The following is a 13,516-nucleotide window of genomic DNA, read 5'->3' on the forward strand; positions in this document are numbered from 1 at the left end:
AAACGTCTGTGGTTTCCGCAGCTCCTTTGCTCTCCAGGAACACAGCACACAAACCCACTTCCCTCCCTGACACCCCATTTCTAGGGCTTCTATTCCTCCTAGGATAAGGGCAGAAATTGCTATGTAGGACACTGCCCATAGCTCAGGCACCATATCTTTCTTGCCCAGGTATGAATGAGCCAAGAGCCAAGATAATGCTGCATAAGTGATCAATACAGTGATTTCCCCCAAACGTTACTAATCCCCTCTGCATCACCACATATCCCCTTTATCCCCTCCCCTCTTATTCACCCCCATCCCCATATCGATTTTTAACCTTCCCTTCTACTTTCCCAACCCCCCTCCCCCCTTTCTAAGGCCCACCTCCCAACCCCACCAACTACTTGTGCTTCCCAACCCTAATTCCCACAAAGACCCTCAGCAGCCCTGCCTCTCTCCCTCCTGGCCCTCAATGCCATGCCTACATTATAGCAAGTGAATTGTAGTTGTAATGAATGAAACTGGATTCAAAATGGCAATTTTTGGTACCGTTCAGACTGGCAAAGAAACAAAATGGTTTGCTGGTTATTTCCCAAGATGCCCTTCGATGCTCTTTAAACTAATTGTGCAGTTTAAACTAGAGTACTTTGCACATAATAGGCATTCAACAAATATTGGTTGTTCTGAATCCTAACTTGGTCATTAATTCACCATCATTCTTGTGCAAATTACTTAACTTCTTAGTGTCTCCATTCCCTGCTCCACAAAACAGGAATGCTACTCTTCTATGGGAGTAATGCTTGTAAACAGAAATATGACTCACCTCTAGTAATGAACTAACTATAGAAAAAGAACTGGAAAAGGCCTCCAGAGGTCATCTGGCTCATTCCACGGCCTCTATTCTATTCCTAAAGACCTCTAAGAAAGAGATTCTATGACCTCCTTCAGTCCATCACTCCCAGCAGTGCTTAATTATACTGAAAGTCTATCAAGTGTTAAAGTTCAGAAGAAAGGTGCTAAGTGAACCACACCAGCTTCCCGAGACTGTCTGACAGTCTGTGTGAAGATGCTAGTGCAGAGCATCCCTGGCTTTAGGGAAGATTGGGAAGCAGCAGAGCCTTTTCCCAGTGACTTTCACCTCCGGGTGAGTTTATGTGGAAACAATGAACAGTAACCTATTTTACTCTAACTCACAAGAGAGGGAATCCACACGGCTCAGAGAGCTCCAGAAGCAGCCTTAGGTTCACGTAAATGTGTGGTTTTCCACAGGCCCCTTTGTGAAATGTACATCTTTTGCCTCTAGCTCCCAAGCAGAGGTAGAGACAGCCAAGACTTCTGGGGAGATGACTGGAATGAGAACCCTCTTGATTACTATAGTCAAAGACGTGCTACCTGTGGGCGATGACAAGGCAAACCGGCCACTCTGACTAAGCAAGCCTGCCTTCAGGCAGCCGAGAAGTGAGGCAGTGGACTGTGGTGCCTAGGGAAGCACATTCATTCACTCTTGAAGCCGGAAGCCTCAAACGACGCAACCTTTCCCAGCTGACCTCCAGAATACTTAGGATTTCCAGCAGAGGAGACAGTGATTAACATTCTTGACTACTATTCCATCAGTTGGTACTATGATTCAACTTCAAAGCATGATCACAAAAAGTCACATTAAAAGTTTTCTCAGTTCCATTTCAATTCCCTTAGGCTAGGAACATAGAGCCGATCTCTTTGGAATTCCTCTAAGTTTTCTTATCCACTGATCCACAAAAATATAGAACATAAAAATGACAGAGCTAAGGACGTGTCTTAGGACACAGAATGTCAGAACTGGAAAAGACCTTAGAACAGAAGATGTTAGCAGTAGAAGGGGCCTTAGAACACAGAAAACTGAATTTGGAAGGAACCTTAAAACATTAAAAATAGAATGTCAGAAGTGGACAGGACCTTAAAACATAGAATACCATAACTGGAAAGGACTTTAGAACACAGAAAAGAGAATATTAGATGGAAGGGACCTTAGAAATCATCTAGTTTTAACCCTAGAATAGTGACTGAAGTTGCCAGGCTAATGCCAGTTGACATCAACAGAAATTACCAGGTTCTTACACCACTTCCTAATCAATATTAAAATGAATTGAATTGACTGAAGTCACCCATTAGCCAAACATTTTTTACAAAGCTAGGTGAGAAGGGGGGAAAGGGGAATTCCATAGCTGCAAGTTAAAAGTCACTCTGCTCCACCCACTGCACCTGCCACCCAGACTTGAGCTTTGATTCACAGACTCCCCGCTCCCTTTATCTAGTCCCATGCTACCAAGCAAGAGTCTCCTTCTCTTGCTCAAACCCAGGCTTTCAGAGAAGAAAGGGTTTTTCCCACCCAATTCTGCATCAGAGTAAAATAAATAACATCACCATTCCTGACTATTGGTTTGCTCTACTATTTAAACCCCAAATGGAATCATATTCCAGGACACTGGGATGCCAACCTTCACTCTTCTGCATCTTTTCTCTCCTTCAATCTTTCCCAAATCCCAGCTCTCACCCCGTTCTGCCCCAAGGCCACCTCTTGGATACCAGCTAGGCCCCTTCAGAAAGGCAGCTTCCTACTAGAGAAGTGGAGCAGGAGAGAATCACAAGTGTGAGGGGCTGGGGAACTGCCAGGGGCTTCAGAGAAAGCAACTTAAGCCGAACTCCCTCCTGCCTAGGTCACTGTCTGGAGAGAGAAGGAGGAGGGAGCATGAAGTCAGGTGACCCCCAGGAAACCTCACAGGGATTATTCCCTATACCCAGCTCCCTGTGCAAGGGGAGTCATAAAGGGAAGAGACAAATGGTCTCTTGGGACATGCCTCCTCCCAGCTCCCTCCTCACCCACCTCACATGAGGGTCTCCTCATAAGAGCAGGATGGGCCAGGGAACATAGTAGGTTCCTCAGATGCAAAACTACTAGTTTCTCCCCCAAATTCCACCTTGGGGTTACTATTGTCCTCCTTTTCCCCTGAAGGCCTACTGGCTTGGTTCTGCCCTGACCCTTCTGCTTTTGCCGCTGGCCCAGTTGTTGTTGTTCCACGATGAGTCTTCATATGGGTGAGGAGATGGGAACTCTGAGAAAACCTGCGGCCACAGGCTGCACACGCATATGGCCTCTCCCCGGTATGTGTTCGCTGGTGGGTGACCAGCACTGAGCGCTGTGAGAACCTCTTCCCACACTCAGGGCAGGGGAAGGGCCGCTCACCTGTGTGACCCCGCCGGTGCTTGGCCAGATTGGAGCGCTGGGCAAAACCCCGGCCACAGTCCGCACAACGGAAGGGCTTTTCCCCAGTGTGGGTTCTTCGGTGCCTCTTAAAGTCTGAACTATGTCCAAAGCCCTTGCCACAGTCGGGACACCGGTGAGGCTTCTCTTCCGCGTGTGCCCATTGGTGCCGAGTCAAGGCCGCACTCTGCCCAAAACGCCGCCCACACTCCCCACAGGCATAGGGTCGTTCTCCTGTGTGTGCCCGCCCATGGGCCGTCAGGTGAGCCCTCCGGCTAAATCCAGCCCCACATACCCCACACACAAAAGGCTTTTCCCCAGTGTGACCACGCACATGGGCAGCCAAATGAGAGCCACGGGCAAAACGGGCCCCACACTCTGGACAGGGGAAAGGACGTTCACCTGTGTGTGTGCGCCGGTGCCGAGCCAGGTGAGACCCATACACAAAGCTCTTCCCACAGTCTGCACAGCGGTGTGGCCGGTCCCCAGCATGGTAGCGCTGGTGCTTAGCCAGAGCTGCCCGACGCCCAAAGGTCTTTCCACAGTCAGAGCATATCCATGGAGTTTCTTCTTCCAACATGGAAGAAGGCTGGGGGTCGGAAAGGAGGCTCCCCACTGAAGGTCCAAAAGATAGCAGTCCAGGAGCACAGGGGTCGCAAGGCATTGCTGTCCCATCAATTAAAGAGATCTGATTCCCTAAATGACTAGGGATAGGTGGAGCATCAACCAACTCATGGGCCACCCTTTCTCCAAAATCCTGAAGAGCTAACATGGGGAGATTCTCTCCATGAAGCCAAGATTTGGGTGGCAGGGGGAAGTGGAAGTCAAGAGGGTGAGAAGGACCTTCCCCTTCCCCAAAGCCATTTCCCAATTCAGGATAATTTCTATCTATAACAGGGCTTTCATTTACAGGGTCCAGATTCTCCCCACCCAACTCCGGTCCCTCACTCTCTTCTCTTCTTGCCTCTTCTCTAAGATCAGAGCACTTCCCACCCCTTCGATGGCGCTGGAAATCTGCTCGAAGTCTAAAGGCCCGTCCACAATCAGGGCAGCAGTGAGGTTTCTCTGCGGTGTGGACAGCCTGGTGACGGGCAAGGGCCGAGCTCTGACTGAAGCTGCGGCCACACTGGGGACAAGGATAGGGCCGCTCACCTGTGTGGGTGCGCTGGTGTGTCACCAGGTAGGAGCGGCGGCCAAAGCCAGCCCCACAGAAGGAGCAGCGGTAGGGCCGCTCACCTGTGTGAATGCGTCGGTGGGTTACCAGGTGGGATTTATAGACAAAGCGCTTGCCACAGTCTGGGCAGGGGAAGGGCTTCTCTCCTGTGTGTGTACGCTGGTGAATAGCCAGGTGAGAACGGTAAACAAAGCCCTTCCCACACTCTTCACAACCAAAAGGCTTCACAGCTGCGTGGTAGCGACGGTGCTTGGCCAGCCCTGACCGATGAGGAAACACCTTCCCACACACATCGCATGTTGTCTCTGGCCTGCCCCCCGCTGCTTCCACCACTGCTGAGAAGGCCCAGGGAGGCAGAAGTGGGGCACCTGCTTCCCCAGTATGAAGAATGGGCTTCATCTCTTGTCCTTCAGGGACCATCCCCATATTTGCGGGGTCTCCTCCCCACAAGTCGGATGGCTGGACCTGGATGGAATCATCAGGTCCCCAGGTTCCAGGGACATCTCCTACACCATAGGCTGCTGACCATACTCCTGGTGGTTCAGATTCCTCAGGGGTCTCTAGAGGACCTTCTTCTTCATCTTCATCTTCATCCTCCTCATCCTCATTCCAGAACCAACCACCTAGAAAAGAAAGAACGAAATGCTAAGGAAGGGGTACTTTGTATAAACCAAGTCTTTGAAAAAGAGTGTGGTATAGTTTAAAAAAAAATAAAAACAAAAACAAAAACATCCATTTTAGAGTGATAAGAGCTTGGTCTGAGCTCCAACTCTAGCACAGACTGTCAGTACAAGTAAGAACCCAGGGAAGATGTTTAATCTTTCTTTGCTCATCTATAAAATGAGGATAGTAAAACTTACACTCCCAACTTCATAACACTATTGTGAGGAACTTCTAGAGAAGTAGGAGTTACTTTGATTATTATTCTACTGATGATACTGAGTTCCCAAAGGCTGTATTTCAGAAAAATACAAATTCTAATAGGTCCGTCCAAATTGGAAAGATGGTAAGTCTGGTGACAACTGTGAGTTATCATGTAAGGACTAATCTCAGTAATCTGAAAGAAGTTCAAAACAAAGCTGGCCTCCTAGTAATGATTCAGTCATGACTACTCTTAAAAACCATCTAATAAGGCAAAGAGGGTTTGTGATCTACACTGATGGGAGGAATGCTCTCACCAAGAAAATCAGATCATTCAACCAAAACCACAACAATAAATGGTTTCCATTGTTCAAAATCAAAAAGACAAAAAAAGGATGCTTTCAGGAAAAGGTATATAATAACAATTTCTTCCAAAAATAAAAGCAAAACTATTTTTTTTAAAAAACAGGAAAGGTCTAAAGAAAACTATGCTCCCTGCAATGAAAGTTTTCAGAAGGCTTATTTTGCTTGTTAACATCAAAACCAGTTGGTCAACAAACAATAACTGAACCCTTAATCACCAATAAGATTCAGGTAGTAGGGGTTCTGAAAAACTAAGTCTTTTCTTTAGAGGCTCCTTAACACAGGCCACATCTCACAGCTCAATCACCTGAAAAGTTTTTTCCCAAGTCATTATGGTGACTGACTAACTACACTACTGTTAGACCCAGGTCTAAATGCAAAGCAGATAACAAAAGCAATTGTTTAACTAAGAAAACGATTCCAGTTCCCACTGCTAAAGGACATTTTAGGATGCATTTTCCATTATCAATATTTCTCTGAATGCTCATGTATCACAATTCTTGAGAGATCTATTCCTTGGGCTGTCTCTATATGATACCTTTTGAAAGAGATCTGAAACTACTATACATTTTCTTCATCTTCCCTTCCTTATAGGAATTCACAAAGTTAATGCTAAGAGAGATCTGATACCTATCAACTACAGAGAGGCAAACATCGTGATACAGAGGAAAAATTTCCAGAAATGGGACTCTAAAGACCTGATTTCCAAGCCCAAATCTGCTCATTTCTACCTATGTGATCTAGAGCAAATCATTAGCCTCAGTTTACATGTCTGGAAAATGAAGGGGTTGAATTAAGATTAAAATGTCCTTTAATGTCCTTTTGTCCACTTCTAGAACTTTTGTTTCTTTGATATATTGTACTGAAAAAAAAATATGTGAAGAGACCAGTTCTTCCACTAGTTTGATGTGCTACTCAAACATGCCACTTAAATCTCAGAGTTTGCTTTCTTGCTTGTAAATTAAGGACAATAATACTACACTGACTACCTCCTGGATGTGTTGTCAAGATTGAGCAAAGTAATAGATTTGAAAAGCATCTATCTGGATAGAGCAAAACCCTTTATGAATTTAAGATATTATCCCATTAACTATAATTCTAAGTAGCAAGACTTCTGTAGGTTGTAGCAAAGCTGTTGTTAAAGAACAAATAAAGAACAATGAGATGAAAGGTAGGACTCTGGGATGGAAAGTCAAAAGAAAAATCTGCTACTATTGTAACTTAGCAAGAAGCCTTTTAATGAAGTATTTTCAATAAATGCTCATTTAAATAAATTGGATTCCACAGAAATAGTTTCAGGTCTGAAAGGGACTTCTGTTCAAGCCAGTAGCAAAAAGAGGAATATTACATCCAACACCCCTGAAAAATAAGTCACCCAGCCTCCAACCGAATACCTCCAGTGAGTGACTGGGCACGCCCCAAGGCACTGATAGTTATGCTGGTTAGACATTTTATAGTGTAAATGTTTGTGTGTGTGTATATAATGTAGCTTATGTATATATGTGTACATATACATATGTATTGGTGAATATAAACATATATGTATGTGTGTACATAGTAAGACATAAATCTAAAATCAACCTCTAGTTATTACCACCCATTGCTATTAGTTTTGTCCTCAAGGACCAGATAAAAATATGTCTAATCCTTCTTTCTTCAAATACCTGAGAACAGCTATTACTGCACTACACATAACATGTTTTCTTCTACAAATTAAACAAGATCAGTTACTTAAATAATTCCTTAGAGTATCACAGATTTAGCGTTCGAAGACTTCTCAAAGATCATGAAGTCCAATCCTTTAATTTATAGATGAGAAAATCAAGGCCTATAGAGGTTAAAAGACTATTTTCCAGGACATGGTTTCAAATCTTCTCTCCAAGATGGTCATCCCCTTCATGATTTCTCTAGCCTGAATAAATGCCTTAAATGTAATCCCAGAACTGGATATAATACTCCACTTGCAACCTGATCTTGGATCCACTTAACTTTCATGATGTATATGAAAAACCCATTATATAATTAATTCAAAGATCATTCTATTGTGCTCAAATATGTTAAAATGTTTAGAAAGAAACAAACAAGTTTGGGTCTCTTTAAGAAACAAGTTGACCTGAACAACTTAATAAAGTTAACAAGAGAGAGAGAGAGAGAGAGAGAGAGAGAGAGAGAGAGAGAGAGAGAGAGAGAGAGAGAGAGAGAGAGAGAGAGAGAGAGAGAGAGAGAGAGAGAGAGAGAGAGAGAGATATTCAGTGCTAATTGATAAGAGAGGGAGATGTTATTAGAAGGTGAATCCAGGAAAAGATACCAATATATCACATAATAGGCATATCTGGGTATACCTGAAACTAAGCTGTGAAACAAATATGACCTTTCTGACCTGGAACAAAAAAGATCAAGAAAAAAGGGGGGGGGGGGGGAAATGTAGCTTTAAGGTTTTTCCTGAAATTATTAACAAAGCAATCTTTGCTGCCTTTCCAGAGATAGCCTACATATATCAACTACACCTTGTAAATACAAGCTGCAAGAAAGGATCTTATAAGTTTTCATAGCTTAAGGCAAGAAGGTAAAAAAGATCTCCAGTCTGAGGATTCTCAAGAGACTTCAGTGCTTAGAAGCAGGATAAGTGAAGGTAAAGGAGTCCCTAAAAATGAAAGAAAAGCCAGAGTTAACAACAAAGAGGTCTTCTCAAAAATTTGTTTAGTAGGTGAAGTTACTTAATCTGTACCAAGTTGTAGGTTTTTTAAAAACATTATTTCAATACATGAAAGATCTTCAATTTCATCTGAGTATGCCTTTCACAGATATGTTTTTGATAGAGGATACTTGGATATATTGGAAGGCAGTTGGAAAGCCAATTTAAAGGGAGATAAGAATTTAAGAGAATAATGGGATGATTGAAGATACAGTCTACTAGTAAAAACAGTAGGGAATGGGACAAATGCACATGTAGAAGGGTTGACTTGGCAAGAAGAGGGGTCATGTCTTTGTTAGGGCCTGAGGAGAATGAAAAAGGCGCTATAGATGATGTTATAAAGTGAGGGGAGGAAAAAAGGGCACTCGTGTTAAATAGCCTTTCTCTCTTATTTTCAGTAGAGGCAAAACAAAAACAAAAAACAAAAACAATTCCATACCTCACTCTCAAATTATGACTCTATCACTCCTTTTTTTCATCTACATTCCTTAAACAAGTTACTTATATTTTCTTCACATCCTCTCCTCTTACCATTCAAACCTTTGTAATTAAATCACTGAAAAGAAATTACTCTCACCAAAGTGGGCAATAATTTCTACATTTCAAAATCTGATGCTTTTTCTCCATCTTAATCTTCCTCAACTTCAGACACTGCTGACAATCCTATCTTCCTAGATTCTCTCTTCCCTGGTGTTTTTTGATCCTGGCTGACAACTAATTTTCAGTCTGTTATGCTAGTTCATTATGCACATCTATGCACATCTATGCACATCTACTTTAGGAATTCCCTAAGATTTTGTTGTGGACCACACTGAGGCAACTAGAGAGTATAATGGATACAGTTCCAAGCCTCAGTTCACATCTTGCCTCAGATACTTAACAGCTTGGTGATCATCTCTCTGTACTTAAGAGCTACCATCTTAAGTTCAGGCCCTCATCACTCCTTTCCCAGATTTTTTTGCAATAGCATATCTCCAATCAGTCCCCAACAGCCCTTTCTAAAGTGCTGCTACACTAATTTTCTTCACGTACAGAACCAGCCATGACTCCCTTATTTAAGCAAATCCAAAAGCTTCCTATTTTCTCTAGAACAAAATAGAACCTTTTCTCTTCAGTTTTTAAAGCCCTACAAAAATTCTACCTATCTTTGCAATCTCGTTGGACATACATTCTGGGATTCAACCAAAATATCTTTGATCCTCACAAAATGGCATTCCATTCTCTATCTCTAGACCTTTGTTCTGGCTATCTCTTACACCTTATCTCCATATCAAAGGGGCCCCCTTTCTTCTAAGATTCATTTCAGTCCTGATCTCCTGCAAGAACCCTTTCTTTTTTTTTTTTTTCTTTTTTTTTTATTATATATATATATATTTTATAATATTATCCCTTGTATTCATTTTTCCAAATTACCTCCCCTTCCTCTATTCCCTCCCCCCGACGACAGGCAATACCATACATTTTACATGTGTTACAATATAGTCTAAGTACAATACATGTGTGTGAATATCATTTTCTTGTTGCACAATAAACATTAGAATCCGAAGGTACATGCAACCTGGGCAGACAGATATTAGTGCTAACAATTTACATTCCCCTCCCAGTGTTTCTTCTCTGGGTGTAGCTACCTCTGTCCATCATTGATCAACTGGAAGTGAGCTGGATCTTCTTTATGTTGAAGATTTCCACTTCCATCAGAATACATCCTCATACAGTATTGTTGTTGAAGTATACAGTGATCTTCTGGGCAAGAACCCTTTCTTGACTCTCTCCCTCCAAAACTGCTTGAGATCCCTAAAGCTAGTTAATGTTTAAAGTATGTTGATGTTATGCTATTTAAGATGACAGAGGAATGGATGGATGGACGGATTATTGTTATAGTATTGTCTACTATGCTTTTAAACATAATGTAGTTCACGTCTTTATCTTTTCTAATCATATCTATTTTTACTGTTGCCTTGCCTGAAACAAATGTTTATATAACACTTTAAGATTTGCAAAGCACTTTTCTAATCCAATCTGCTCTCCTCTTCAGTTATATCTGAGCTCATTACATCTTCCTTCGTGGTTATGATTTTGTGTATTTCCCTTCATTTGGTCTCTTTTCTCTTTGCCTTTCTCTGTACAAAGCATTAAGTGATGAAAAAGCAAAGAATATGATTAACACTAGTTTTCTGTAACTAAAGCAATCCTGTCTTCCTGTCTACCCTTGGTCCTTACCAAAATCACTGGCCCACTTTATACTTTGTTTTTTAATCCTCTCTTTATGATTAGGCCTCTAAAGCTATTTTTTTATTTTGCTTGTGACTATTGTGACTATTGATGACGCTAGCCATCCTTCCTCTTACATCCATCTCAATTTCCTTTTTAAATTTAATCTGTTTCTACACTAACCTCTATGAATATACATGTGTATATTCACTCCACTCTAACCAGTTCAGAAGAGAGTGAAGTTTGTTACATGCCCTCCTGGCAGTTACAATTACTAGTCTGCCCTAGGCCCAACAGAGTACTTTTGACCACTGTCCTTTGCAGTGTCAACTCTACCCGGCTCGCCTCCTCTGAGGCCTTCAAAGGTCTCTGGCCACGATCTCTGGAATCTATAGTTTAATAACCAGTAGCACACTCAAGAACAGCCACATGTAATCCTAAAAGCCTTTATTATAGCTGCTCACATAATGCCCTGACTTGTCAGCTCCCTAGTGAAAACCTGGTCTGAAGACCCACGTGTTCACTACCAAACTCCTTACTTCTCAGCTTGGCTTGGCTTGGCTACCCCCAGGTTAGGGAGCCAGGTTAAAGATTGCTGTCTGCAGTGGGCTTATAAAGGGCCTGTGAGGTCACACACACAGCCAACCAGCTGTCACCCATTACAAAGCTGTCTCAATATGGACAGGATCCCACCCACCGAGCAGTCCTATATCCACAGAGAATATTTCTGGGCCACTCAAATCTCCTGTTGCGCTGTGGCGCCGCCCATTTAAAGGGCCCTTACAATTCCCTTCTCTTGTTTTGCGGGAACCATATCCTTACAGAAGTTCATGTTAAAACCATTCCATTCACCCCTTTCTCCATGTGTATAAACTCTTCTCTTGTAGCCCTCCAACTGACAAAAATATTAATTTCCACTTCCTACTTTATTTCTGCCCTAATGTGTTTCTTTTTCCTTCCCTTTTCTTTGCTCTAATTATTGTTATTCTGCCATTTGCAATTACATCAAATTCTTTGTGACCTTATTTGGAGTTTTCTTGACAAACATACTGGAGTGGTTTGCCATTTTCTTCTCCAGATCATTTTACAGATGAGGAAAATGAGTTAACAGAATTAAGTGACTTGCCCAGGGCTATTTAACAAGTAAATGTCTGAGGCTAGATTTGAATTCACATCTCCCTGACTACAGGCTGAGTGTTTTATCCATTTCATTACCTAGATGAATCTTTTTTGCTCTAAAGAAAATCAAAATGAAAAATTGCCTCTAGACCTTTCAATCCCTTTATTTATTTTTCTGTGACCTTTGAAGGCATAAACATTCTGAAGGGACATGTCTCTTCTCTTTCATTAAATATAAGTATTTCATCATCAATTTGTCCTTTCAAGAGTTCTATTTACTCTTGTGTTTGCAATTCAAAATTTCTATTCAGATCTGATATTTTCACCAGGAATAATAAAGAGTTTTCTCTCCCAACAAAGGCCCAATTTTATCCAAAAATGTTATACTTAATGTTAAAAGATAAAATGTAAGCCTTTTTTCCAAGATTTTCTTTCCCATAAATTATTGCTACCAAGTCATACAAGATTATGACGGTGATTCTTTGGGACTTTGAATGCTTTCTTTCAGGATGCTTTCAATAAATTTTTTTCTTTCACCTAGAAGCTCTCAATTTTGAATATGATATTCCTGTGATAATCATTTTAAGAAGTGATTGGTAGATTATATTTTCACTTTGTCATCTGGTTTTAATAAATATATAAAGATTTTTTTGTGGGTTTTCAAATTATGGGATTAAGACTTCTTTTTTCCAGGTCAGTTCTTTTTCATATCTTTCATTTTCTTCTATTTTTTCAACCTTTTGATTTTATTCTAGTATTTCTTATTATCTAATGAAGTAATCTGTTTAGTTTATTCTTATTTGAAAGGACTCCACTCCTTTAATAAGGTTTTTTTTTAACTTTCTGTTCCATTTTTTTCTCATAATTTTTTCTTCCAGAGCTCTTATTTCATTTTGTAGTATATATGGCTAAGTCACCTCCTTCTGATTGTACTTACCAGGTACTAATTATCATTGTATTTTATTCTTCTAGAGTGACCTTTGAGGCACTTTCTGACTCAAAGATATCAGTATCTATTTCTGTTTGATCAAATCTCCAGCCTCAATTCCTAAATTTGGGAATTTATGCTAAGGTAAAACTCTGCCCCTTTCTGCACTCTTAGGACATTTAGGCCATGCTTGGTCCATTGATTTCCTTCTAGGAGCAGCTTCCACTTATTTTAGTATATCTATTTACAGAATGCTGGCAGGCTTCAATATGCCAAAGGTAATTGGCTGTCCCTAAATATGACATTTCAGTGGTCTTCCAGCCCATCAGGACAAGATTTTCACAGAAAGCTTCTGTCATCCCTCAGGGATCCCCAGAGGAGAACTGTATGTAGTTATCCATCTTCCCCAAAGTATGTTTGTCTGGACGTTGCTAAGATTTCTAGTTTATTTGTCTGACCTCATTCTGGATTCTTTGGTAGGAGCTCTATTTCATATCCACATCTTCTAGCTCTCTTTTTGTATATGGCTAGATTAAGGAGCTTACTTAAATTTCTCTTTGAATTTCTTAGTCATTATTGGATCTAGTGTCCTTTCTACATGATTGCTGAGAGCTAATTTCCTCTATTAATTTTTCATGCCACCATCTTGATATATTCTATCTCCATCCAGATCTTCATTACAATACTTTAAACTGTGGTCCAGAAATATTATATTCATATAATACAATCTTCTTAACTTCATTTCCCAAATCTTTTTTTGTCTTCAGGAATAGCAGTAATAAAGACATCATCTGTACCTTCTAAGCTCTTCACTTTCTTGACCAAAATCTTTTTTGGGGGGTGAGATGGGAAGCTGTTTTACTTTCCTAATTAAAAAGCATTTATTTTCCCTCCTTTACATTTCCCATAAGGAAAATTCCTTGTAATAATTATAAATAGTCAAGT

The 13,516-nt window shown here is 41.1% G+C and overlaps 1 protein-coding gene across 5 annotated transcripts in view; it reads right to left on the bottom strand.

The window, feature by feature from the left end:
• Nucleotides 1-357: 357 nt before the first annotated feature.
• Nucleotides 358-13,516, bottom strand: part of ZNF316 (zinc finger protein 316) — a 38,478-nt gene continuing 25,319 nt past the window's right edge. For all 5 annotated transcript variants that reach the window (XM_074282799.1, XM_074282797.1, XM_074282795.1 and 2 more), the window contains one exon: nucleotides 358-5,017. In XM_074282799.1, the coding sequence (XP_074138900.1) occupies nucleotides 2,844-5,017 (2,174 nt within the window). In that variant the 3' untranslated portion in view covers nucleotides 358-2,843. The remainder of the gene's footprint in view (nucleotides 5,018-13,516) is intronic.

Source organism: Sminthopsis crassicaudata, chromosome 1, assembly GCF_048593235.1.
Source record: "Sminthopsis crassicaudata isolate SCR6 chromosome 1, ASM4859323v1, whole genome shotgun sequence".
NCBI lineage: Eukaryota > Metazoa > Chordata > Mammalia > Dasyuromorphia > Dasyuridae > Sminthopsis > Sminthopsis crassicaudata.